Source organism: Lynx rufus, unplaced genomic scaffold (assembly GCF_022079265.1).
Source record: "Lynx rufus isolate CCGP_SWC_20201006 ecotype Redwood Valley unplaced genomic scaffold, mLynRuf1.p SCAF_13, whole genome shotgun sequence".
NCBI classification, from domain to species: domain Eukaryota; kingdom Metazoa; phylum Chordata; class Mammalia; order Carnivora; family Felidae; genus Lynx; species Lynx rufus.
Window position 1 is genome coordinate 33,462,156 of NW_025814827.1, and position 27,583 is coordinate 33,489,738.

The window sequence follows — 27,583 nt, forward strand, 5'->3', positions numbered from 1 at the left end:
CATTTTCATTATCAGCCGAAATAAATACATAAGGTCAGTTATTTTTTTTAAAGATTTTATTTTTAAGTTATCTCTGTACCCAGTGTGGGGCTCCAACTCACAATTCCGAGATCAAGAGTCACATGCTTCAACGACTGAGCTAGCCAGACACAATGAGATCACTTATTTTTTAGTAAAACCTTAGGAAGAGGCCAATTAGCAATTTTATATGCTTTAATTTATATGTATGTACGTCAAGATGAATTACATATATTCTCTTGGAGAATTTTGCTGTATTTTTAAAAGCGTTTCCTTGAAATCTTTTGCAGTGGGTGCATGTTAGTTCCCACAATGAAAAGTAGAACCTATTAAAGCCTTATAAAAAAGAACTTTTAACATTCTTTTCTCTTTGTGTTAACAAAGACTGCTATTTTACATATGAAATTTACCTCATTTAAATGTATAGTTCATTGATTTTAAACAAACTTACACAATTGTATAACCAACAATACAGCATGTGTTTAGCACATTTCCACTTTCCCTAAAAAAGAAGTCTCATATCCATTTGCAGTCAGTCTCCTTTTGCATACACCGCCAACCACTAATGTACTTCCAGACTCCATAGATTTCCTTTGGTGGCTATTTCATGTAAGTGGAATTCTATAATATGTGGTCTTTTCTGTCTGGCCTTTTTTTTTTTTTTTTTTTTTAACTCAGCATAATGTTTTTGAGGTCCATTCATGTTGTTGTATGTATCAATTGTTTATTCCTTTTTATTGCTGATAATACTTCATTGTGTGGATATGTATTTTGTTTATTCACTGGTTGATAAACATTTGGATTGTTTTGCTTTTTGACTATTAGGAATAATGCCACTGAACGTTCACATTAAAAGCTGTGGGTAGACACGTGGTTTTATTTTTCTTGAGTAAATAACTAGGAGTAGAAGTGCTAGGTCATATGGGTAGCTCTATGTTTAAAATTTTAAGAAAGTGCCCAACTGTTTTCTATAGTGGCTATAGTATTTTACTTTAAAAAAAAAATGTTTATTTTGAGGGAGAGAGAGCGCAAGTGGTGAAGGGGCAGAGAGAAAGAGAGACAGAGAATCCCAAGCAGGCTCCGCAGTGTCAGCACAGAGTCCGATGCAGGGCTCGAACCCACGAACTGTGAGATCATGACCGGAACCGAAATCAAGGGGCAGATGCTCAACTGACTGAGCCACCCAAGTGCCCCTGTAGTATTACATATTTTAACCAGCAGTGTATGAAGACTTTAGTTTTTCCACATCCTCCCAAACAGTTGTTATAATCTATCTTTTTTATTATAGCCATTCTGGTGAGTATAGTGTGGTTCACTGACATTTTGATTTGCATTTTTTTGATGTTGAGCATCTTTATGTGCTATTAGCCATTTGTGTATCTTTCTTCGTGAAATGTGTATTCAAAGTCTTTTGCCCATTTTTTAGTTGTCTTCTTACTGAGTTGTTGTAGGAGTTCTTTATATATTGTGGCTACAAGTCTGCCCCCCCCATTGAAACCTAGTAACACTTCCTGATATAATTCACCTGAATACAAAGTTTAGATTAAATATGTTATATAGTGAAGATTTTTGCTATCAGAACAGTTCAGAATCTTAGCTTTATGAGCTTCAAGCCTTGCCACGCTTGTTATAAATTCTGCCAGTGAGATTCTGTTTTGAGTGAACACACAGTAGTTTCAACCTAGCATCCAAAAGGGTTTTCTTCCAACATGCAAACACTATAAACAAATTAATTTGTTGCCTGACTATTTCAGCTAAAAATTATGACCGTTTCTTTTTTTTTTTTTTAAAGAAAAAATTTTTTTTACATTTATTTTTTTTTGAGAGACAGAGACAGAGCACAAGTGGGGGAGGGATAGAGATAGAAGGAGACACAGAATCTGAAGCAGGCTGCAGGCTCTGACCTGTCATCACAGAGCCCGATGTGGGGCTCGAACACGCGAACCGTGAAATCGTGACCTGAGCCGAAGTCGGACACTTAACCGATGGAGCCACCCAGGCGCCCTATTGACCATTTCTTCTTTAATAATTCTAAGTCTAAATTTTAAAAACAATATTGAATTGAACTTTAGGTAAGGCTATTCTACTATTAACCTGTTATTCTGTGTTAGTGTCTTTGTAATGAAATCAGTTAAAAAATGGTGGTTATTGACAGCTTATATTGGCCATTTATTAACCTTGAACTAAGGACTAATCTGTTTAGCTTAACATAAATCCTAGGTGTTAATGCTTTTACAAAACCCTGCACCTCAGTGAGCAAGAATGGTTTCTAGAAAGATATTTCAAATAATGCAAGTAAAATTTTAAAGTCACCTGTAATCCTTGTGCATTTTGTTTAAATTGTCTTGCTTTTTCAAAACGTGTTTATTTATTTTTATACTCTGAAGAATTGGTGCTTTGAAAATATTTGGTTCTTGGGATTGTGTTCTTCTTAACACCAAAGTATAAACCTGAGCAAACTGAGTGGTAGATCCTGTCTGGAGAGACAGTTTGCTGAGATTAAAAAAAGACCAGTTTAGGAACCAGGAAACCTGGCTCTGCAAAAGAGCTCAGTGATTGTGAACAAATTATTTAATCTTTATGGTTTTAGTTTCCTCATCTGTAAAATGACCCAGTTGGACTACATAATCTCTATGATCCCTTCCAACTCTGAATATTTGAACATACACTGTTTGAAAATACTCTGGCGTTTTTAAAAAAATTTAATTTACTTAGGGCACCAGCAGGGGAGGGGCTGAGAGAGAGAGAGAGAAAGAGAGGAGAGAGAATCCCAAACAGGCTCCATGGTGTCAGTGCAGAGCCGACATGGGGCTTGATCTCCTAAAAGCAAGATCGTGACCTGAGCCGTGATCAAGAGTTGCACACTTAACTGAGTGAGCCACCCAGGTGCCCCAATACGCTGGTATTTCTTTTTTTTTTTTTTAAATTTTTTTTTTTTTTTTCAAACGTTTATTTATTTTTGGGACAGAGAGAGACAGAGCATGAACGGGGGAGGGGCAGAGAGAGAGGGAGACACAGAACCGGAAACAGGCTCCAGGCTCTGAGCCATCAGCCCAGAGCCCGACGCGGGGCTCGAACTCACGGACCGCGAGATCGTGACCTGGCTGAAGTCGGACGCTTAACCGACTGCGCCACCCAGGCGCCCCACGCTGGTATTTCTTATAAAGCCTTTTCACATTTACTTACTGTTTTATTCTTAAAAGATTCCCTGAAGTAGAGAAGGCAGATCTTTAGAGGATACATAGAAAAGTTGGATATCATCTTAAAATTATTATTACTTTTTTTAGATTTCCACAGCAATTTATTCGTTAGTTTTGCAGCCTTTTCATGAATATTCATGTAATTATTTTTTATATTGAAGTATAGTTGATATACAATGTTATATTAGCGTCAGGTATGCAACATAGTGATTTGACAGTTCTACACATTACTTAGTGCTCACTCTGTTGGCTGTAGTCACTATCTGTTACTGTTACTAAGATATTATTGACTGTATTCTCTATATTATACTTTGCATTTCCATGACTTTATAAGTAGATATTTGTATACAAGTCCTTGATCAGATACACAACTTGCAGATATTTTCTTCTCCTGTGGCTTGTTTTTATCTTTTTGCTAATACTGCTTGAATTCCAAAAGTTTTAAATTTTCGTGGCCTAATTATCAGCATTTTTTTTTAATGGATTGTGCTTTTGATGTCATATCCAAAAATTTTTGATTAACCAAGATCATGAAGATTTTCTCCTGGTGTTTTTTGGTAGAAAATTTATAGTTTGGGGTTTACTAGGTCTCTGATCCATTTGAGTTAATTTTTGTGCATAGTGTAAGGTAAAGGTTTGAATTAATCTTTTTGTAAGTGGATGTCCAGTTGAAAAGACTGTCTGTTCTTCCATTCAACCACCTTATCACCTTCACTGAAAATTGATAGTAAATGTATAGGTTTATTTCTGGATTTTCAGGTTTGTTCTGTTGGTCTATGTGATATCTTTATGCCATTATCATACTGACCTGATTATTGTGGCTTTTTGATATGTTTTTTTTTAATTTGTTTTTAATCTTTATTTTTGAAAGAGTGAGAGAGAGAGACAGCGTGTGAGCAGGGGAGGAACAGAGAGAGAGGGAGACACAGAATCCGAAGCAGGCTCCAGGCTCCGAGCTGTCAGCACAGAGCCCGATGCAGGGCTCGAACCCACGATCTGTGAGATTATGACCTGAGCCGAAGTCACACTTAACCAACTGAACCACCCAGGCACCCCTAATATGTTTTAAAGTCAAGAAGCATAAGTTGTTCAACCCAGTTCTTTTTCAAAATTACTCTGGTTATTTTGGTTTCTTTGCATTTCTATATAAATTTAAGAATTAGCTTGTCAGTTTCTGAAAAAGAAAAGTGTGATTTTGTTGGAGATTATGTTCAATCTATAGATTAGCTGGGGGAATTTTTTAACATTTCTTTAAGAAGAAAGATTATATTAGGAAACTTCTAAGAACTATAATAAAAAGAGAAGACAACTGAAAGATGTTATAGTTTCCTTTAACACCGTAAGGTAGCAAAAAAAAAAAAAATGCACAGGCTTTACCTTTGTTTCTCACTCTTATACTCTCTTCCATTTTTCTAAATCATTTCTAACACTTTCAAGAATGTTTATAAGTGTGTAAAATACTCTGCTAATGTATCTGTTCCCTTGTAAATGGAATACCTCACACATGTACAAGTGTGTGAACAGCTGTTTTGAAGGTGATGCTGAGAACAAGTGTCCTCTCTGAGGTGTACAAGTGAGAGCTTGTGGAGTAGATTTTAGATAATTGTGAATGATTGTTAATTGTAGGACAGAAGTGAAGTAGGTGTAAATTTTAAGGTACTATTTCAAAGAAGTATATGAATTTTTGTTGTGACACATGACAATATTTCTATACTTTGATGTTCTTTAAAAAAATTTATTTCAATGTTTATTTTTGGGAGACAGAGAGAGTGCAAGCAGGGGAGGGGCAGGCAGAGAGGGAGACATGGCTCCAGGCTCCAAGCTGTCAGCACAGAGCCGGACGCGGGGCTTGAACCCATGAAGCTCAGGATCATGACCTGGGTCGAAGTTGGACATTTAACCAACTGATATGCCGAAGTGCCCCTTGATGTTCTCATTCTTTTCACTTCTGCCTTTGTATTAGGAAACAGTGCATACTGAGAAACTTTATTAAGATCTTTGTATAGACTACTGTTTTCTTGTCATGTGTTCTAGAAGGTCTGGTTTCTCTTCACATTGATGGCATGTAGGGAAAATAAAAGGAGAATAAACAGTATTCTTATTTTATTGCTTCTGTAGCCGTGAAGTCGGAGACCCTTGTGCATGAAGACAGATTTGTTCTATGGCCTCGGAGTTGGGTGCCGGGGACGATGGCGGCTGCACTGAGCTGGCAAAGCCCCTCTATCTTCAGTACCTGGAGAGGGCCCTCCGGTTGGACCATTTCTTGCGACAGACATCAGCCATCTTCAACAGGAATATTTCTAGGTATGCCATTACATGTTCCCAATGTTTGACCACATTTCTGATTCCCATTATCTCTTTATTTTTAGCATTTATGCATTTTATGGTTTTTGGTGTGTGTGATATTTTTTTCTTCCTTCTTTCAAATAGAACACAATTAACTTACTTAAAGGATCCATTTCTTCTGTCTACTAACCATAAATGAAAATATTCTGCTGGGTCAGCTGTGATTGTAGATTTATCATTCTTTAATTTATAGTGATGAAAGTGAAGATGGACTGGATGACAGTAATCCTTTATTGCCCCAGTCTGGGGATCCCTTAATACAAGTTAAGGAAGAACCTCCAAATTCATTGCTTGGTGAAACTTCTGGAGCAGGCAATTCTGGAATGTTAAACACATACTCACTGAATGGAGTTCTGCAGTCAGGTCAGTGTGGTATGAGGTCCCTCTTTGGACTATCCGTTCTCTTGGGGCAGTCGTCCTTTCATTTTTTGTTGTTCTTTATGTTTCTTCACACAGAATCAAAATCTGACAAAGGGAATTTATATAACTTCTCTAAGTTGAAGAAAAGCAGAAAGTGGCTAAAGGTAAGAGATAAGGCAAATATTTATAATTCAAATAACCTACTAAAATTACAAATAGAAAGGAAAGTTATTGACTCATTCTGGCACATTGGCGGCGATTTTTCTAGAGAGGAGTCTTCTATTCTGGGGGTAGTTTTTTGAAGAGATCATGGAGAAAAATGTAGAGGTCTCAATGAAGTTCACTTTAGCAATCATTTCTGAGTATAGAGTACTGTGAAGGGCAAGGAGTAAAAAAAACATGAGATCTTTGCTCTCACTGGCTCACAGTGTCATCAGGGTTATTAATGTCCTTTTCATTAGTTACTGAGTAGTTCAACAAATGGTGATTGAATACATTGTATCTGTCTGATACTGTTGTAGACAGACAGCATTCCTGCCCTGTAGAGTTTACATTCAGATGGGGGGAGGTAGTGAGTAATGTCTGTAAACAAAGAAATAGAAATGGCTTTTTTTTTTTTTTTTTAAATTTTTTTTAACATTTATTTTTGGGACAGAGAGAGACAGAGCATGAACGGGGGAGGGGCAGAGAGAGAGGGAGACACAGAATCGGAAACAGGCTCCAGGCTCTGAGCCATCAGCCCAGAGCCTGACGCGGGGCTCGAACTCACGGACCGCGAGATCGTGACCTGGCTGAAGTCGGACGCTTAACCGACTGAGCCACCCAGGCGCCCCAGAAATGGCTTTTTTAAAGAGGTAACATTTCAGCTGATTTCTGAATTATCAGGACTATGTGAATGTTTTACATAACAGCATTTTTTAAAATTGTTTGAGAGAGAGTGCGGGAGTGGGGAGAGAGAATCCCAAACAAGCTACACATGGTCAGTGCAGAGCCTGACCTGGGGCTCGAACTCATGAACTGTGAGATCATGACCTGAGCTGAAATCGAGAATCAGATACTTAACCCACTGAACCACCCAGGCACCCTCAGATAAGAGCATTTCAGTCAGAAGGAACACAATTGCAAACTTCCTGACACAGGATGCAACACAGTATGTTTGGGGGAGAATGAAGGCTAGTATGGCTGGAGCACAATGAGAGGGGATGATAGAAGATGAGGTTCAAGAACCTGATTGTGTAGGGTCTTGTATAACATGTTAAGGAATTTGTATTTTAGTCTGGTAAATTTCTGTGAGTGTTCATAGGCAAGGAAATGGTATAATCTTGTTGATATTCTTACAAGATAACAGTCATTGGCCCAACTGAGTTAGCATTTCTTCTATTGAAACCAATATTTTCTCTGTTGCTTAATTTTCCTGTGAATAGCTCAAAGTAATTTAAAGGTACTCTTTCATTGTTATCACTAAGTCCTTTAAAAGGTTCTAATTTGCTTCATATCAGCGTGGCTCTCGGGAATGCAGAAATCTTTGTTTAGCTTATCACATTTGTAAAAATCGAAATATAATTGATACGCCATAAAATCTACCCATTTAAAGTATATAATTTAGTAATTTTTAGTATATTCATAAAGTTTTGTGTAGCCCTTACCACTAATTCCAGAATATTTTCATCATTCCAAAAAGAAACTGCACTTATTAGCAGTCACTTCCCATTCTCTACTTCCCCCACCCCTGGCAGCCACTAATCTGTTTTCTTTCCCTATGGATTTGCCTATTCTGGACACTTCATATAAGTGAAGTCCATATCATACACAGTCCTTTGTACTTAGCTTCTTTCACTTAGCATAGTTTTCAAGGTTCATTCATGTTGTGGCACAGATCAGAACTACTTTCCTTTTCATGGCTGAATAACATTTCATTATAATATCAAAATCAATTAATATTTTTTGGGTTGTTTCTCCTTTTTTTTTTTTTTTAAATTTTTTTTTTTTCAACGTTTATTTATTTTTGGGACAGAGAGAGACAGAGCATGAACGGGCGAGGGGCAGAGAGAGAGGGAGACACAGAATCGGAAGCAGGCTCCAGGCTCCGAGCCATCAGCCCGGAGCCTGACGCGGGGCTCGAACTCACGGACCGCGAGATCGTGACCTGGCTGAAGTCGGACGCTTAACCGACTGCGCCACCCAGGCGCCCCGGGTTGTTTCTCCTTAATTAGCCATCGCAGCTTGCTTTCTATATTCCTTTATACCCAATAGATTGTTTCTTTGTTTTTAGTTTTTTTGCCTTGGTATTTGACAGTTAAAATATCTTATGTTAAGTGTAAGTACTTAGTGATATCAAGCTTTGTTGCTGTTTACAGCATTTCCATGTGTTACTGCTCTCGAATTCATGCATACTAGGTTCAGTTGGTACCTTGTTCTTTTCCACTTAGATTGGTAAAGGATAATGTAAGGGAAACTGGAATGACTGTCTTCCAGCTGTTTCTGTCCTTGTGTTGGGGAAAAATTCTTGGATTATAAACGGAATTACTTCATAGCGAGAGATTCCATTTCCATTTCCTCCCATTTGCAGAGCATTCTGCTAAGTGATGAGTCCAGTGAGGCAGATTCTCAGAGTGAAGACAATGAAGAAGAAGAAGAAGAGGAAGAACTCAACCTCAGCAGAGAAGAACTTCATAACATGTTGCGGCTGCACAAATATAAGAAACTTCACCAGAATAAGTATAGTAAAGACAAGGAGGTAAAGGTTTCAGGAGAAATCTCAGACCTTCATGCCGGGTATTTAGCCTCTGGTTAACATTCATTGAAGATATGTCAGTATCCTTTTTTTTTTTTAATGTTTATTTATTTTTGAGAGAGAACAAGCAGGGGAAGCATAGAGAGAAGGATCCCAAGTAGGCTCCATGCTGACCATAGAGAGCTCAATATGGGGCTCAAACTCACAAACTGAGATTGTGACCTGAGCTGACTTAACCAACTGAGCTACCCCAGGCGCCCCATAAATCATTTTACTTTTATCTATCTATCTATCTATCTATCTATCTATCTATCTATTTTCGTGTTTATTTATTCTTGAGGGAGAGGGAGGCAGACTGCAAGTGGGAGAGGGGCAGAGAGAGAGAGGGAGACACAGAATTGGAAGCAGGCTCCAGTCTCTGAGCTGTCAGCACAGAGCCCGATTCGGGGCCTGAACCCACAAAATGTGAGATCATGACCTGAGCCAAAATCGGCCACCAGGTACCCCTTACTTTTATGTTTAGATCTTGATGGTGGTGGTTGTAATAAAAGCTTTATTGAAATGTATTTCATATACTAAAAATATTTACCCTTTTAAAGTGTATAATTCAGTGGTTTTTAGTATATTGATAGAGATGTGTAACTGTTGTCACTATATAATTCCAGAATGTTTTCTCCAGAAAGAAACCCCAATCCCCTTAGCTGTTTCCTCTCATTTTCTCCATTCCCCTCAGCCCCAGGCAGCTACTTGTCACTATAAATGTGCCTGTTCTAGACATTTCATGCATATGGAACGATATGTGATCCTTTGTGTCTAGCTTCTTGCTTAGCATGTTTTCAGAGTTCATTCAGTAGCATGTACCTGTACTTTATTCCTTTTTATGGCCAAATAAGATTCTATAGTATGAACGTACTGCATTTACTTATCCACGTATCACTTAATGAATTAATTGGATTGTTTCTACTTTTTGGCTTTTATGAATGATAACTATGAAAAATGAGTTGTTTCCACTTTTGGCTATTATGAATAATGCTGCCAAGAAGATTTGTATACACGTTTTTGGTGTGGACATATGTTTTCATTTCTCTTGGGTATATACCTAGAAGAGGAATTGCTGGGTCATATGATATGATAACTCTGTGCTTACTTACCCTTTTGAGGAACTGGCAAACTATTTTCCAGAGTGGCTGCACCATTTTAAATTCTTGTGGTTCCTTTTATAATGCAGTTGCTCTTTGGAAGTGTTCCTATCTTTAAAAAACTCCCTTTCTTTGCATACTAACATTAGATTAATAATAGTTTTAAGTGGCAACTATTTGAGTGCTGTTACTTCTGATTTTTGTCAGAAGTGTGGCACTTTGTACATAATAAGCAATAGCATATTTGAGGCCCTGAAAGCATTCCAGCAATTATTTACCGTCCAAAGTACGTTCAGAAAACTGAATAACATGTTCAAGGTTATAAACCTGCAGAAGTAATAAATAGTAAGATATCTGGCTTTTAGACTTCTTTCTTACTCTCTCTGTCCCTCCCCTGCTCTCTCACTCTCTGTCTCTTAAAAAAAAAAATGAATAAACGTAGAGTTCCTTCATAAAGTACAATGCTAGGCATTTGGTGCTTGAAATAGTTTGTCTTTTTTTTTTTTTTTTTTTGAGTATAGCTGACATACAGTATTATATTTCAGGTGTACAACATAGTGATTCAACATGTCTATACATTATATTATGGCCACAAGTGTAGCTACCATCTGTTACTGGATAACGGTATTACAATATCATTGACTGATTCCCTGTGTTGGACCTATTATTTCTGTGATTTACTCATTCCATAACTGGAAGCCTATACCTCCCACTTCCTTTTACCCATTTTGCCCAACCCCCGTCACCCTCCCCTCTGACAACCATCAGTCTTTTCTCTTTACAAGTCTGATTCTGCTTTTTGTTTTTCAGATTCCAGTTATGAATGAAATCATGTGATATTTGTCTTTTTCAGTCTGACTTAATTCACTGAACATAATGCCCTCTAGGTCCATCTACGTTGTCACAGATGGGAAGAGTTTATATATATATCCGCACGTACACATACATGCACACATATACATATATACACACACATGTACATATACATATAAATATATATGCCACATTTTTATTTATTCACCTATCAGTGAACACTTAGGTTGCTTCTGTATCTTGGCCACTGTAAATAATGCTGCAGTAGACATAGGAATGCATGTATCTTTTTGAATTAGTGTTTTTATTTTCTTTGGGTAAATACCCAGTAGTGGAATTATTGGATCGTATGATTCTTGTTTTTATTTTTTTTGAGGAACCTCCATACTGTTTTCCATTGGATGAACCAATTTGCATTCCTACCAACAGTTCACAAAGATTCCTTTTTTTCCATGTTCTTTCCAATGCCTATGTCTTGTCTTTTTAAAATTTTTTTAAATATTTTATTTATATTTGATACAGCACAAGTTGGGGAGGGGCAGAGAGAGAGAGACACAGAATCTGAAGCAGGCTCCAGGCTCCAAGCTGTCCGCACAGAGCCTGACACGGGGCTCGAACTCACAAACCGCAAGATCATGACCTGAGCCGAAGTCGGACGCTTAAGCGACTGAGCCACCCAGGCGCCCCCTGTCTTGTCTTTTTGATACTAGCCACTAGCCATTTTGACAGATGTAGGGTGATAATCTCATTGTGGTTTTGATTTGCATTTCCCTGATTAGTGATATTGATCTTCTTTCCATATGTCTGTTGGCCATCTGTATGTCTTTCAGTAATTGTTCAAGTTCTGTGCTTATTTTTTAATCATATTGATTGGTTTGGGTTGAGTTGTACAAGTTTTTTATGTGTTTTGAATATTAACCCCTTATTGCATATATAATTTGCAGAAATCTTTTCTGACTCATTAGGTTGTCTTTTTGTTTTGTTGATGGTTTCCTTCACTGTGAAAACCTTTTTATTCTGAAGTAGTCCCAATAGTTTATTTCTGCTTTTGTTTTCCTTGTGTTGGGAGGCACATATAGAAAAATGTTGCTATGGCTGATGTCAAACTACTATGTTTTCCTCTAAGATTTTTATGGTTTTAGGTCTCAAATTTAGGGTTTTTAATCCGTTTTGAGTTTAATTTTGTTTGGAGTGGTAGAAAGTGGTCCAGTTTCATTCTTGTGCATGTAGCTATCCAGTTTTCCCAGCACCATTTATTGAAGAGACTGTCTTTTCCACACTGTATATTCTTGCCTCCTTCGACATAGATTAATTGGCCACATAAGGATGGGTTTCTTTCTTAGTTCTCTCTTCTGTATTATTGAAAGTTTTTCTTTAAGTATGCTTTACACCCAACATGGGGCTCCACCTCAGGACCCTGAGATCAAAAGTCATGTGTTCTACCAACTGAACCAGCCAGGCACCTCTTATCTCTGGGTTTTCTATTCTTTTCCATTCATCTGTATGTCTCTATTTGTGCCAGTTCCATACTGTTTTGATTACTAAAGCTTTGTAGTATATCTTGAAATCTGGAATTGTAATACTTCCAACTTTGTTTTTCTTTCTCAAGATTGCTTTGGCTATTTGGGGTGGTTCCGTACAGATTTTAGTGTTATTTTTTCTTTTGTGGAAAACGCTGTTGACATTTTAATAGGGATTGCCGTACTTGGCTTTTTTTTTTTTTTTTTTTACTTTATTTATTTATTTTGAGAGAGGGCGAGAGGAAGCAGGATGGGGCAGAGAGAGAGGGAAAGAGAGAATCCCAAGCAGGCTCTGCACTATTCATTGTGGGCCTCGAGCTCACGAACTGCAAGATTAGGACCCGAGCTGAAGTCAGATGTTTATCCGACTGAGCCACCTGGCTGCCCCAGGTGTTTTTTTTTTTTTTTTTAATTTAATTATTCTTGAGAGAGAGAGAGAGAGTGAAAGCATGAGCAAGGGAGGGGCAGAGAGAGAGAGAGGGAGAGAGAGAATCCCAAGCAGGTTCCACACTATCGGCACACCTGACGCGGGGCTTGAACCCACAAACTGAGATCGTGACCTGAGCCAAAATCAAGAGTTGGACACTTAACCAACTGAGCCACCAGGCACCCCTACTTGGTCTTTTTTTAATTGAAGTAAAACATACATATGGGAAACTTTATAGATTTTATTAACTATGCAGTTCTTTTTTTTTTTTTTTATTTTTTTTTTAACGTTTATTTTTGAGACAGAGAGAGACAGAGCATGAATTGGGGAGGGTCAGAGAGAGGGAGACACAGAATCCGAAACAGGCTCCAGGCTCTGAGCTGTCAGCACAGAGCCTGACGCGGGGCTTGAACTCACAGACCGCGAGATCATGACCTGAGCCGAAGTCGGCCACTTAACTGACTGAGCCACCCAGGCGCCCCGTTTTTTTTTGTTCTTTTTTTTAAATATATGAAATTTATTGTCAAATTGGTTTCCATACAACACCCGGTGCTCATCGCAAAAGATGCCCTCTTCAATACCCATCACCCACCCTCCCCTCCCTCCCACCCCCCATCAGCCTTAACTATGCAGTTCAATGAATGCTCATTCAATTTTGACCATTGACAGAGGACCTTGTGATAGTTATCCATGTCACTTTTCTGTCCTAGTTTCAGTTCTTAGACTGGCTGTAATCTAGGAAAGAGATTCAGTAGTGGACTGCTTGATTTTAATTTATATTCATATTTATCCATTGGTAATAGGTAAGACAAAATGAATGTAAGCCTAGCGGGTCAATTGAAATGCAGTGTTTGAAAGAATCTGTCTCTGGAGAGGAAAAAATTTGATTATTCATGTGTTAGAATTCTGGCAACATAGGCATTATCCATAATATTGGCAGGCTCTCTTAGTGGGAGATAAAGAGTGAAAAGACTTGAAAGAATTAGGATGGTTGGGAATTCTCTGAACCAGATAGAAGACTAAAAGCCAGAATAACAGCTTTCAGAACCTTAGTAAATCTTAGGACCTGTTGGTAATAGAAATACAGTTTATTTCTTGTTGATGAATACCATGAGGAGCTCTTTCTGCAGTTAATTGCATCTCTCAAATATGTGTCAGGACCAAATAAATATTCTGGTGGAAATTGAGAAGCATGAAGCGTTTTCCTCTCTTAAGTTATTTTCAGCAACTTGCCATGCACATAGCTGATGAACCCATTTTGTTTTGAAGTAAGGAAATAATTCACTTTGAAGTACTAAATCTTTGTGGGTCTTTTTGTGGGAAGAAGACCATGTTTTAGGAGCTTTGGTTTTTCTCTGGCTCAACTTTTTGTAGTAAAGGTGATTTGAAGGCAGGCTTCGAACACAGACCAGCCCTTCTAAGCCTCACCACTGTCTTTGCTTTTGCTTCAGTTGCAGCAGTACCAGTACTACAGTGCAGGCCTCCTGTCCACATACGACCCTTTCTATGAGCAACAACGGCACCTACTTGGACCCAAAAAAAAGAAATTCAAGGAGGAAAAGAAACTTAAAGGTGAGCATATTGACCTGCCTTCCACATTTACTCTTTAGTTTCAGGGTTGTGTGTAGCCTGTTGGTACATTTGGACTTTGAACATAATGCATGTAGTAGAGACTTGCTGTATCTGAAAAACCCTAGGCTTCCCTATATAAGTCCTATTATTAACCTTATTTAGTATTTGGTTTATGATCTCTTCTAGAATTATAAAGACATGAAACTACAGATCCCTAGCCAAAGGTTTAAGTCAGTTAGTTTATTCCTTCTTTCTTCTACATACTTTTCCAAATGTTGAAAATGTTCTGGGAGAGGAAGAAGTTGGTTAGGCACAGGGAAGTATGAAGAGCAACCTGAAGTGTTGGGAATAAGTTATGATTGTTGTTGTGTGTGGAAATTCAAAATAGATCACCTCTCTATCTTGTGTAATGCTTATCTGCCTGTTTGCCAGGAAATGTGCTTTCCTCCCTTACTGAGCTCTAAGCAGCTGGAAATCAGAAAGGAGGTAGGAAGGGAAAGTTTTAAACTCTGTGTACAAGTCAGATTTTGTTCACCTAAAGGTATGAACTCTACTCAGAAATTCTTTTAAGCCTTCTCCCCTTTCTCCCACATCCTCCTAGTTTATCTCTGTATTTAAAAAAAAATATTTTGTATATTTATTTTTGAGAGACAAACCACAAGCAGGGGAGGGGCAGAGAGAGAGGGAGACACAGAATTTGAAGCAGGCTCCAGAGAGCTTAGAGCCTGATGCCGGGCTCCAACCCACGGACCACGAGATCATGACCTGAACTAAAGTCAAACGCTTAGCCAACTGAGCCACTTACGCGCCCCTCTTTGTATTTTCTCATCCTCTGCACCCTCCCCTCCCCACCCCACCCCCCAAATTAGTTTTTTGTGCCATGTGTGATTTTCTCTTCACAGGCCATGATGTCCTATCAGTTAGCACAATTTTTCTTTCTTTAGTTTTTTCTTCAGTCACTTTACATTGCCACCAAGTAGAAATGTTTCCTTCCTTTTGGCCATTACTTGAGTTCGTGGTACTTTATAAGTCTCCCTTCCTGTTGTTGGGTTCAACAGAAATTCAGTTTTTAGGTTTTATTTTGTGTTTCTCTTTCATGTAAACATAGGGAGTATCCAGTATTCTTCCAAGGTAGTGAGATCTTTCTCTTGGAATAGTCATAGGCCCGAATACATAAAGAGGTAAACATTGCCAGCCTCACTTGGAATGAGGAAGGAACCTTGAATTTTTTTAAAGTGATGAGGTTGTTTGTGGCTGTCTTCTGTGGAAGGGCAGAAATGCGACATTCTCAGAGTCTGTTTCCTTTGCAGCCAAGTTGAAAAAAGTGAAGAAAAAAAGGCGAAGGGATGAAGAACTTTCCTCTGAAGAATCTCCTCGTTGCCACCACCACCAGACCAAAGTCTTTGCCAAGTTCTCTCATGATGCACCTCCTCCTGGCACCAAGAAGAAGCACTTATCCATTGAGCAGCTTAATGCTCGTCGTAGAAAAGTATGGCTCAGCATTGTGAAAAAGGAACTACCAAAGGTACGTGAGTGCCTCCAGCATAGATGGCAAGTTTTGTCTCCCTGCCCTCTAAAGAGGAGCTGTTGGAGCTAGATACCTTTACAGTGTTCAGAAAGGAAACTAATCTGATGGAATTAAAATAATGCTGAATAGTACTCTTATTAGTTGACTGTTTTTTTCCAGATTTTGACCAGAATCCACAAGACAATTAGTTGTTCTGTGGTGTTTATTGTCGAAAAAATGGAGGGAAACCTCTCTGAGAAAGGAAAGCAGTTTTCTTACTCATAGCAGTAGAGATTGAACAACAAATTGATAGGTGATAGGGTGATAGTAGAGGAAATTAAAATGAAATGGTGGAGTTATGTTTCTTAGAGAATTTATAAATATTTGAATGTTACTGAAGAATCACAGATGTTAGAAAAAATGTGAATGATTCAAGAGAAAGATGTTTAGGCATTCTTTCTGCTATTTTAATTTGGTTTTGGTAATATTTTATTTTGATATAATTTCAAACTTGAAAGTTTCAGGAATCGTACAAGGAATGTCCATATACCCTCGACTCAGTTTACATTTTACTTAATTAGTTGCCTTATTAATTGAACGTAGCCTTAATAGAAATATGAATAGGGTATTTTCTGAATTTAGAAAAACAGATACTAAATTCAAGGAAAAGAATCAATATGCAAGAATTGCCAGAGAACACTGAAAAAGACACATCAATCATTAAAATATACCATAAAACCTCTATAATTCAACAGTGTAGTACTGCCACATGCATAGGCAAATAGATCAGTGGAATGGTAGACTTAAAAATTTTTTTTTCGGGGCGCCTGGGTGGCGCAGTCGGTTGAGCGTCTGACTTCAGCCAGGTCGCGATCTCGCGGTCCGTGAGTTCGAGCCCCGTGTCGGGCTCTGGGCTGATGGCTCAGAGCCTGGAGCCGGTTTCTGATTCTGTGTCTCCCTCTCTCTCTGCCCCTCCCCCGTTCATGCTCTGTCTCTCTCTGTCCCAAAAATAAATAAACGTTGAAAAAAAAATTAAAAAAAAAAAATTTTTTTTTCTAATTTATGTATTTTGAGAGAGAGTGAGCATGTGAGCAAGGGTGGGCAGAGAGAGAGAGAGAGAGAGAGAGAGAGAGAATCTCAAGCAGGCTCCACACTGTTAGCACCAAGCCTGACATGGGGCTCGGTCTCATGAACCATGAGATCATGACCTGAGCGCAAAATCAGGAGTCAGATGCTTAACTGACTGAGCCACCCAGGTGCCCCTAGACTAATAGACTTTTTAAAAAATGGTGCTGGAACAACTAGGTAGCCATTTGGAAAAAGATAAAAGTAGATCTGTTTCTCACACATATACTCTGAACATATTAAGGTTCTTAGTATAAAAAATGAAATCATACAAATACTAGAGGAAAAGGATTACATTCCTATTTAACCTTGGCTCAGCAAAAGTATGACTCAACATCCAGAGGCAATGAAAGAAAACATTTGTAAATTTGACTAAATACAAATAAATTTTTTCATGACAAAAGACAGCTGACAAAGTGGGAAAGATTATTTACATTGTCACAAAGGGCTCGTATCTCTAGTATATAAAGAACTTTTGAAAATTGAGAGCCAAAGAACCACAAATTCAGTAGGCAAGTAAAATGACGGGAATAGACATTCACAAAGAAAGATACAAAAATGGCTCTAAAATATTAAAAAGGTTTAAAGTCTCATAATTAGAGTAGTCTAAAATAACAACCTAGATACCATTTTTCACTTATCATAATGGCAAAAATTGGAAAATATGATAACACATTCTCTTAAGAAGGCTATGGGGAAACAGACACTTTTATACATTGCTGCTAGAAGTGCAAATCAGAGAGCATTATTCTGGAGGGTAAATTGGCAATACCTAATAATCTCCATATGCAGTTACCTTTCAGACCAGCACTTCCACTTCTAGGAATTATCCTGAGGCTAAACCTGCAACTATACAATGTAAACAAAGTTACTCATTACAGCATTATTTTTAATTGCACAATAAACAACTTTAATGCCTATACATGGGGCTTGAATTGAACTCTGGTAGATATACACAGTGGATTGTTATGCTGCTGTTAAAAAGAAATAATGAAGAAGACCTTTCTGAAGTGACATGGGATAAAGACATAGTGTTAAGTGAGAAAAGCAAAACAAAAGCAGGCATCTATAGTATTTACCTCTCATATAAGCAAAACAGGAATATAAGAAAATACACAAATTCTCATTCATGCAAAAGACATTCAAGAAAGATAAGCCTGAAATTAAAGTGTTGATTTCTTATAGCGGGCAGGTGGTAAAAATGTAGAAAGAAAGGAAGGAATGGGAGCAGGTTAGCAGGGATGAGGGGCAGTCTTTGAGTACATCGTTTTGTATGTAGGGCTGACTTTGAAAATCATGGTAATGTTTCATATACTCCTCATATACACTGATAATAAAACAATTGAAACCAGTCAGGGTGTGGGAAGGGAATTAGGTTGAGGGGATATGTGGGCAAAGTGGAATAAAAACAGGAACAAATGGTGTGCTTGGGTAGCTCACTCAGTTGAGTGTCCAACTCTTGGTTTTGGCTCAGGTTCTGGTCTCATGGTTCATGACTTTGAGCCTAGTGTCCAGGCTCTGTGCTGATACTGTGGAGCCTGCTTTGGATATTCTCTTTCCCAGTTCTCTCTGCCCCTCCCCCACTCGTGCACATACATGATGTCTCTGAAAATAAATAAAATTAAAAAAAAGTCAAGAACAAATGTTAACTGTATCAGAAATGAGTAATATATAATCAAGTTGCAGGGATTGGGGAAGAAAAGGACTCCCTGAAGTAACTGAGGAAATCAGTATTTTGACTTGATATGTAAGGCTAGAGACCAAAAGAACTGTACGTAAATGCTATGATTGACATAGTAAGTGTTTCTTAGAAAAGAATGGGTTAGAATGTTGAAACTACTCTGTATGTGTACTAGAATTGAACAAATAAGTAAATATGTTGTAGATGACAGCCAGTTTCTTGCTGTTGGAAACATTTAAAGTGAAGCCTTTGAAATATGATTGGAGCCAGAGCTCTCAGTACACACACACACACACACACACACACACACACACACACACACAGATGTGTACAGAAATATAGTTGTGTGTGTGTGCATAGGTTAGTATGCATATATACTTAATTTCTAGCTAGCTCTTTGCAGAGAGTGCCTAGACGCAGTGATATCCCAGTAGCAATTAAGTTATCTAGTTCCCAGATCTTGATTTCTCAATACTTTTTATTCTCTAATAAAGTTAAGGAGGTACTTGAAGAAAGATGGAAATGGGGGATTGTCAGAAGAACACAGTTAGAATAATTGAGCAATGAAATTGATAATAATAATACTGAATTTTAACACATAGAATAAAAGAAATATCAGTGAGTCCATACTGTTACAAATAATTAAATAAGAAAACAGATAAGGTAGAAGGAACAACTCTTCCTTGCAGTAGAATTCCAGTTAATAGGACAGAAGGAAGTAGAGAATCATCATTAACACAAATACCATGGTAATAATTGTTGCAGACTGGTTCCATTGATGAAGGCTAAAATCAGAGGACGAAAGATACAGGAGAGCCAGAGCTTGCACATACTGAAAGCATCTCCCCAGCATATACATCTCAGCACAAAAAGAAAGATAGTGATAATCATGGGTAGTTACTACCATGGTAAGGTGGTAGAATCTACTTTAACCAAAAGATCTAAGTAACACTAGTAATAGAAATTTTGATATTGTGAACTTAATTTGATGCCCTGAGAAGAACACGTCGTTTCTGGGGTATTCTTGCCAAAATGTGTAATGTCATTCCAATCATGAGAAAACATCAGAAAATCACAAACTTTGGGGAAATTTTACAAAATAACTGATTAGTGCCTTTCAAAAGTGTCAAGGACATGAGAGAAAGATTGAAGAATGTTATATATGCAGGAAGAGAACTGAGGAGAAAAGCAACTAAATACATTGTGGGATCCTGTTACAGGATCCTGGAACGGGAAAAGGATTTTAGTGGAAAAATTGTTGACGTTCAGATAAGACTTGTAGTTTAATATTTTACCAGTGTTATTTTCCTTTCTTAATATAGTCAAACCTTGGTTTGCGAGCATAATTTGTTCTGGAAACATGCTTGTAATCCATAGCACTTGTATGTCAAAGTGAATTGCCCCATAAGAAATAATGGTATATGTGCTGCTGAAGCGAGCACAGAAATAACGGAAACTCAGATGATTCGTTCCATAACCCAAAAATATTCGTATAAAATTAACTACAATGCTGTAATATAATACAAAATAATAAAGAAAATACAAAATATAAAGAAAAATAAATTAACCTGCGCTTGCCTTTGAAAGCCTTTGTGGCTGGTTTCAGGGAGACAAGAGACAAGGTTATTGTGTAGGACGACTTTCACTATCACTAATAGAATCACTGCTGTCTCTTGGCTCATTGGAATCTTTTTCTGCATGGGGGCCATCGTATATGCTTGCATGGATGTTGACTACAGTACAATAATAATAAACTCATATACTGTATTTAATGTAACTGTCAATTAGGCAGCATAGGAAAGGGTCTATATCTGTAGGCAGCCTGACCTAAAATGAAGCAAAGCATTCCTAAGTGTACTCTTGTTTGGAAAAGCAAAGGACTGTCCATAGGGCTTTGAAGTGACAAACTAGTGCCAGGTGTGAGCACCTTCCAGCATTCTAAAAAATTGATGATTTCTGTCAAACACTGTGGCCTGAGACTGAGCATCCGAGTATGGGAGACAATCACCCACAATCCCACAAAGAGAGAGCGAGAGAGAGAAGATCCATTGGCTCACTTATGATCATGTGATGTTCGACATCTCGCACTACTTGTATTGCAAGACATCACTCATTTATCAAGTTAAAATTATTAGAAACGTTTGCTCATTTTGTGGCACACTCATAGAGCAAGTTACTCTCAATCCTGGGTTTTACTGTGGTTGTATTCTGTGGGGCACCTGAGTAGTGGCTCATTCAGTTAAGTATCCAACTCTTGTTTGGCTTAGGTCATGATCCTGTGTTTCCTGTGGAGCTCCTTGCTGACAGTGGGGAGCCTGCTTGGGATTCTTTGTCTCCCCCTTTGCCCGTCCCCTGCTCATGCTCTCTTTCTCTCAAAATAAATAAATAAACATTTAAAATAATTGTATTCTAGTTATGTAAGATGCTAAATGAGGCAAAGCAGCAGGAGCAATATAAGGGAACTCTGTATTATTTTTTGCTACTTTTCTGTAAGTCTAAAATTGTTTCAAAACAAAATGTTTTAAAATGATATGGCAAGAGTAATGCAAGGAACTTCCACGTATCCTTTACTCATATTTAGCAATGTTTGCTTTCTTTGCTTTTGTTACATAAATGCATACTTTTTTCTCACCCATTTTGAGGGTTAGTTTGACACTTTGTACTGAACTTCCTTGTAATTCAATGTGTGTTTCCTAAGAAAAAAGACATTCTGTCATACAGAACCACAGTACAGTTATAAAGATTATTATCTGATCCACAGACCATATTTAGATTTCATCAGTTGTCTATAAAGGTTGGGCTTTTTTTTTTCCTGATTGAATCCAGGATCCAATCTAGAAGTACATGTTTCATTTAGTTGTCACATCTCTTTAATCTCCTTTAAATCTGACATAGTTTCTCAGCCTACATTTTTCATAACATTTTTATTTTTGAAGAGTATAGGGCTATTATTTTGTACAGTGTTTCTGAATTTGAGTTATCATTCTTCATGATTAGATTTGGGTTATTCATTTTGGGCAGGATTACCAAAGGAGTGATATATCCTTCTTGGTATGTCACATTGGGAGGCACATGACCCATTGTTCCAATTTGATGGTATTAGCTTCGATCCCTTGGTATGTTTGTGCTTCTTAACAATTACCATTCCCCCCCCCCCCGCCCCCGTGCCAATTAATATGTATTTTTGGAGAGAAGAACATTCTTGATGAGAGAAGTTATAGGGAAATCCTCTTTGTACCTGGTGAATAGACTTCAAAATGATGCCCATCTAGGGTGCCTGGTTGGCTCAGTGGGTACAGCATGCAACTCTTAATCTCAGGGTCTTGAGTTCAAGCCCTACATTGGGTGTAGAGATTACTTAAAAAAATAAAAATAATTTTTAATTTTTTTAAATGTTTATTTAGTTTTGAAAGAAAGAGAGCATGAGGGGGAGAGGGACAGAGAGAGGGAGACACAGAATCAGAAGCAGGCTCCAGGCTCCGAGCTGTCAGCACAGAGCCCTACGTGGGGCTCAAACTTAGGAACTGTGAGATCATGACCTGAGCTGAAGTCGGGCGCTCAACCGACTGAGCCACCCAGGCGCCCCAAATAAAAATAATTTTTAAAACATGATGCCCTTCTTATGATCAAGAATTCCATAGGAATATTTGAGATTCTTGTCTTTTTTTTTTTTTTAATTTTTTAACGTTTTAATTCATTTTTTGAGAGACAGAAACATTGTGAGCAGAGGAGGAGAGAGAGAAACGGAGACACAGAATCTGAAGCAGGCTCCAGGCTGTCAGCACAGAGCCTGACGCAGGGCTTGAACTCACGGACCATGAGATCATGACCTGAGCCAAAGTTGGCTGCTTAACTGACTGAGCCACCCATGCGCCCCAAGATTCTTGTCTTTTAAGTAGCAATAGCTGCTTAAGCATTAGTAGGAGAAAGTTTTGATAAAGGGTGTAAAAATTCCTGTAAGCAGATCATCTGAGGTGCAAATTTTATAGAAATGGCTTTTAAGCCGTCTAACTTCGTACCCACTGTTTCTTCAGATTTAGTCACTCACGTATGCCTGTGCTATGTCTTCTCCCATGTCAACTGGATCATCATGGGAAATCAGGTTTTTTATTGAGGTTCTTTTGTTTTAACTGAATTGGAAGACAGAATCAGCTCATGACTGGTTTGTTCGGTGCTGAGTCATCTTGTGTTAAGTCTGCCTTAGAATTTTTTGTTAGAGAAGATGAAGCTTAGTGAAGCTTAAGTGTTGGCAAAAATTAATAGTGGCAGCAGATTTGTTCTGGTTGGAGGATAGAAACACAAACTGGAAGGCTAGTTTACCGTTGTAACAATTCCTGTACGTCATTGCCTGCTATCTCAGCTTCTTTGCAGATGGGCTCTGCAAAGCGGTGTGTATTAGTGTGGTGCTAGGGTTTAGGGCATGTTGTTACATTTTCCACTTCAGGCCTGAAATATAACTTAAATTCTTTCTAAAGTATACAGAAGACTCTGTTTAAGGCAGCCACAGCACTAGCTTATTCTTCCTAATGCTGCTTTAGTAGCTTTGTGTGTGGTTCTCAGTTAGTGCATTTGGATGACTTTATTTTTTAACCCTTCAGGAGTTGAATAAAAGACAGTGTCAGTCTACACAATCTTATTTCAAAAGGACTCCTAAATGATATAATTGTTTTTAAATATTTTAGGCCAACAAGCAGAAAGCTTCAGCTCGTAACCTGTTTCTCACCAATAGCCGAAAGGTAAATTGTAGTTTTATATTTCCCGTTTTTTGTTATGTTGGAATATGTCTATGTTTGCTGCTCTTGTCTCTTGTGACCTGGTAGAATACCTTAGGTACTGTAGTAGTACCTAAGAGAATTTCTGAATGTTCTCTATTTTATAAATAAAATTGCTCTTCCTCACATTTCTGGTATTTGAACCTTTTTGAATGAGACCATAGCCTGCTCTTAATTCCTTCAGCAGTTCATGTGCTCAGTCTCTTTGTCTAAGAAATGATGGTTAGTAATATTAATACCTTCCTTTAGAGGGAAGTAACACAACTTCCTTTGAGATCTGTGAGATCAGATGAGGTAATGTTATTGGTTCTGTTTTCCTGGGCTAATCTAATCACTCATCCTCAGTTTCCTCATCTGTAAAATGAGGATGTCTGTACTACCAACTTTGTAGAGTTTATGTGAAGAAATAAATTAGTTTAATGATGTTAGGCTTAGAGTGGTGCCTAGCATATAATAAGCATTAATTGCCTCCATTATTAACGTGTATGATAATACTTGGTAGCTTCCCAGCACATCTCGGGTCATTATACTTTTTTTTTTTTCTTTCCATCTAAGGTGCCAGTATGTGTATAAATTTTTCATTCCATGTATTACCTCAGGGTCTGTGTCTGGATCTTAGTACTGTGCAGGGACATTAACCACATTGTGGCAAAAGGAGATGTGGTCGTAGAAAGACTGTGTGCACTGAACTGACTGAGGAATGCTGTGGTTTAGAGCTAAGGGAAGACGGGCCGTGGTGTTGGGTCCTTCTCCTTTGTGAGAATGCTGTTGTCATCTGCAGCTCGCCCACCAGTGCATGAAGGAGGTGCGTCGAGCTGCCTTGCAGGCCCAAAAGAACTGTAAGGAGACCTTGCCTCGTGCCCGCCGCCTCACCAAGGAGATGCTTCTGTACTGGAAGAAATACGAGAAGGTGGAGAAGGAACACCGAAAGCGTGCAGAGAAGGAAGCCTTGGAGCAGCGCAAGTTGGATGAGGAAATGCGGGAGGTAGGGCAGTAGTATAAAATTTTGAAAACCCTGATTGCTCAGCCACGTCAAGAGATTGGTGTATACTACATAAATTGTAAGGTAATGAAATCATTGGAAAAAAACATTTTAAGACATAATTTTGAGGATAGTAATTTTAGTCCACTAAAGCGATTCTGTTTTTATCCCTCAGTAAGGCCCTCTCTCCGGCCTTCACCTCTCAATTTGTATGCCAAGTTTTTCTGTTCTTTCTTAGCCTTATTCCTCTTTATATTTCTGGTGGACCAAAAAAAAAAAAAAAAAAAAAAGAAAAGAAAAAGGATAGGGATGAACAAAAGAAAACAGCTTACAGCTTATCTTGGCTTGGTTCCAGGTGCTGGCTGCAGTTTCTTCCTTGTTGGAAGAGCGGGGCTGGTTGCCAAATTTAGGGCCAGATAAGAACAATAGACAGACTAGTCCAGTTTTGGGACCCATCCCCCCACTCCTACATGCTTCACTGTTTTAACTTTCAGCCAGTATTCCTCTAAGCCTGATGTTAGTTAATATGTAGGTGAGTAGATTGTTCAGGGAAGCAAGAGGAGAAAGTAGGAGGACAAAGTCATTGTGTTGTCATTGGCAAACCAGTTTGGTTGTATGCAGGGAAAATTGAGGTCTGAAGAAAGAAGGCAATCAAGGGATGGGAGGATCTTTTCTTTCAGGTATAGGCAGTAAGTACTTGTGTCAAAGCAGAGATGTGGCCTCTTCTGAGCTCTTGATCTTTTATCTTGTCTTTGAGGGTGAATATGGATTTTGCCAAGTTTCTTAAGTCTCGTGGGTAATTTTTATCTTTGTATGCAAGATAAACATATTAGTGTGTTAGTAAACATTTGGTGCTATATGGAATACTTCCATGTGAATTTATAGGCATTTGAGAGTCATAGGTCTTGAAGTTTTGCAAGCGACCAGACGTATGTATGATCTGAGTTTGTGAAACATTCTCTCAGTTTGGTTGATAATTAACTGATGGGTTTCATTCATGTTTATGTTTTATGTCCTTCTCCGAACCTTTGAAATAAAACTATTTGTGATGGAACTTTATTGTTCCTTTAATTTACTTTGCTCATTTAAACATGTAGTAGTTGACTGTTGTAAAGGAGGTGTTACTCTTTTTTGTTTTAATTTAGAAAGGTTTTCTCGATAGTACTTTAGCTGTAATAAACCTGTATTTATTATGAAAAATAACTCCCATTTTCTCTCAAATTCTCTTTCAGATTTTCTTCTCATTTGAATCTGGCTCAAGTACTATAAAACCTTAAAGAGAAAGTATAGTTTTATATAGCATACCTTAGGACTAGTCTCCTTTCTTGGCTAAGTTCCTTGTTATATTTTTGTTTTTCATTTGGGGAGGTGGACCAAGGGTAAATCAACTCTACTTCATATGAATTTTATTACAAAATAGTTAATGCAGAGTAGTGACATGTGCATTTGATCTGTATTCATATTTTATAGGTCATCACAGATGAACTATACATTGTTTTTGGGAGTATTTTCTTCCTTAGTCATCTTATTCTTAAATATCTTCTGGTTGACTTCCAGAATAATTTATAGCCCGTAGTCACTTATTTTCACTTTCGGTGATAAAGAAGATCTTTTGACATGTTTACATTTTTTACAATACTAAAACTATATACAGGTATCTACCACCTAGGTTATGGAATAAAGCTCATTGGTTGAGTTTAGTTGGTATCTCTGCGCCACTCTAGGAAATTGATACAGTAAAGAAATAAGCATTTTAGAAACAGAAGCTTAATGGAGAAAACATTTCATGTTGTAAATGAGAGCAAAACATATGTTATTAAATATAAGCGAAGACTATTCCTTGCTTTTAGTACCACTGACTTGGTTATAATAAAACTGTGCGTTAACAATTCTTTTCTAAAGGTAAAGAATCTATAAAAGAATTGTATGCAAACTATATATAGATTTTATGAATTCTGTTGATCACCTCTTGTTGTATGTGGTTGATGATTTGACTCTGTTTTCACTTTTAACTTTTTTCCCCTTTAGGCCAAGAGGCAACAACGAAAACTGAACTTCCTAATCACCCAGACAGAGTTGTATGCCCATTTCATGAGTCGTAAACGAGACATGGGTCATGATGGAATCCAGGAAGAAATCTTAAGGAAACTGGAAGACAGTTCTACCCAAAGACAGATTGACATTGGTGGAGGAGTGGTAGTTAACATCACACAGGAGGATTATGGTGAGTCCTGCATCAGGAGGTAGAGGAAGTGGGTACCCTCTATTTTTTCATACCTAAGGTTTCTTGCAACTTTTGTCTTGGTCGGTAAGCAATGATTAGTAAAGGGGAATTTATTGCGCAGGAGTAGGGAAAGTATGAATAAAATCAACATACAAAATAACTTTTTTTGATTAAAGAATTTGAAAAGGAAAGGGTGTGTTTATATGATCTTATAAGTTTGGGAATATTTTATATGTTTTGATTTGTTAGTAGGAATGGAGGCTATTGAATCAGAAGAATTCAGTGAACATGTCTCAGCAGAGAAAATCATGTCTCTCTTAACAAGATTCTTGGTGATATAAGTCAAGCATGAGAAAGAGACTGTTCAGTTTTGGTATTTTTGTGTCCACAGGGGGAGGGATGAATTGGGGTGAAGTTTGAGGGTAATTTCACAGAGAATAGTGATAAAGATCATGTTGAGCTCAGAATAAAAAGAATGAGCGTTCCTGCGTGGGTCTTAGGGGTTACACATGTCTTGATTTCTTCTTTGGGGATAGTTTCACCCAGCAGAAATCTATCACAGTTTTTAATCCCTATTGTTATGCTTTTCTTTGCTTTGGCATTGCTTTGTGCAAAAAACCCAGGATTGGGAGCCTGGAGCTCAGGTGGTTTCTGTGAGCTGGCTTTAGCTACTGGAGACATGGCACCCCTCTGCCTTCATTGCCACTTCTAAGCCCTAACCTTTGTCATATAATTTGAGCCTTTCTGTTCTCTCACCCTCTGTGAATTTAGGGATGAGTAGGTTGGGGGAGTTAGGGATTGACAGTGTCAATGTGAATTGCATCTTTGAAGGAGATCAATTAATGACTTGCGATAATCTATAAGTTTTCCTTTTCAGATAGTAACCATTTCAAAGCCCAGGCCCTGAAGAATGCTGAAAATGCTTACCATATTCATCAAGCTCGGGTGAGTCTTACAAATGAAAAGAACCTATGATGTGCTCTGGAAATACCCCACAACCTTTCATTTGGGTGATTTTCCTTTCGGTTTATTCCTATTTCGAGTGAGAAACACTGGCAGATGTGTGTATATGTATGTGACTATGTGTTGGGTGCGGGCTATGTCTCCATTTAGAACAATAGGAATAATTGAGGAAGGGTGGAAAATAAGCATTCACTTGTGTG

The 27,583-nt window shown here is 38.0% G+C and overlaps 1 protein-coding gene across 3 annotated transcripts in view; it reads left to right on the forward strand.

The window, feature by feature from the left end:
* The window catches only part of INO80 (INO80 complex ATPase subunit), a 137,800-nt gene that overhangs the window by 23,182 nt on the left and 87,035 nt on the right, over positions 1-27,583 (forward strand). For all 3 annotated transcript variants that reach the window (XM_047075301.1, XM_047075299.1, XM_047075298.1), the window contains exons 2-11: positions 5,337-5,522; positions 5,758-5,927; positions 6,021-6,088; positions 8,494-8,661; positions 14,009-14,129; positions 15,440-15,654; positions 23,125-23,178; positions 23,996-24,199; positions 26,225-26,420; positions 27,298-27,365. In XM_047075301.1, coding sequence (XP_046931257.1) covers positions 5,380-5,522; positions 5,758-5,927; positions 6,021-6,088; positions 8,494-8,661; positions 14,009-14,129; positions 15,440-15,654; positions 23,125-23,178; positions 23,996-24,199; positions 26,225-26,420; positions 27,298-27,365 — 1,407 coding nt within the window. In that variant the 5' untranslated portion in view covers positions 5,337-5,379. The remainder of the gene's footprint in view (positions 1-5,336; positions 5,523-5,757; positions 5,928-6,020; positions 6,089-8,493; positions 8,662-14,008; positions 14,130-15,439; positions 15,655-23,124; positions 23,179-23,995; positions 24,200-26,224; positions 26,421-27,297; positions 27,366-27,583) is intronic.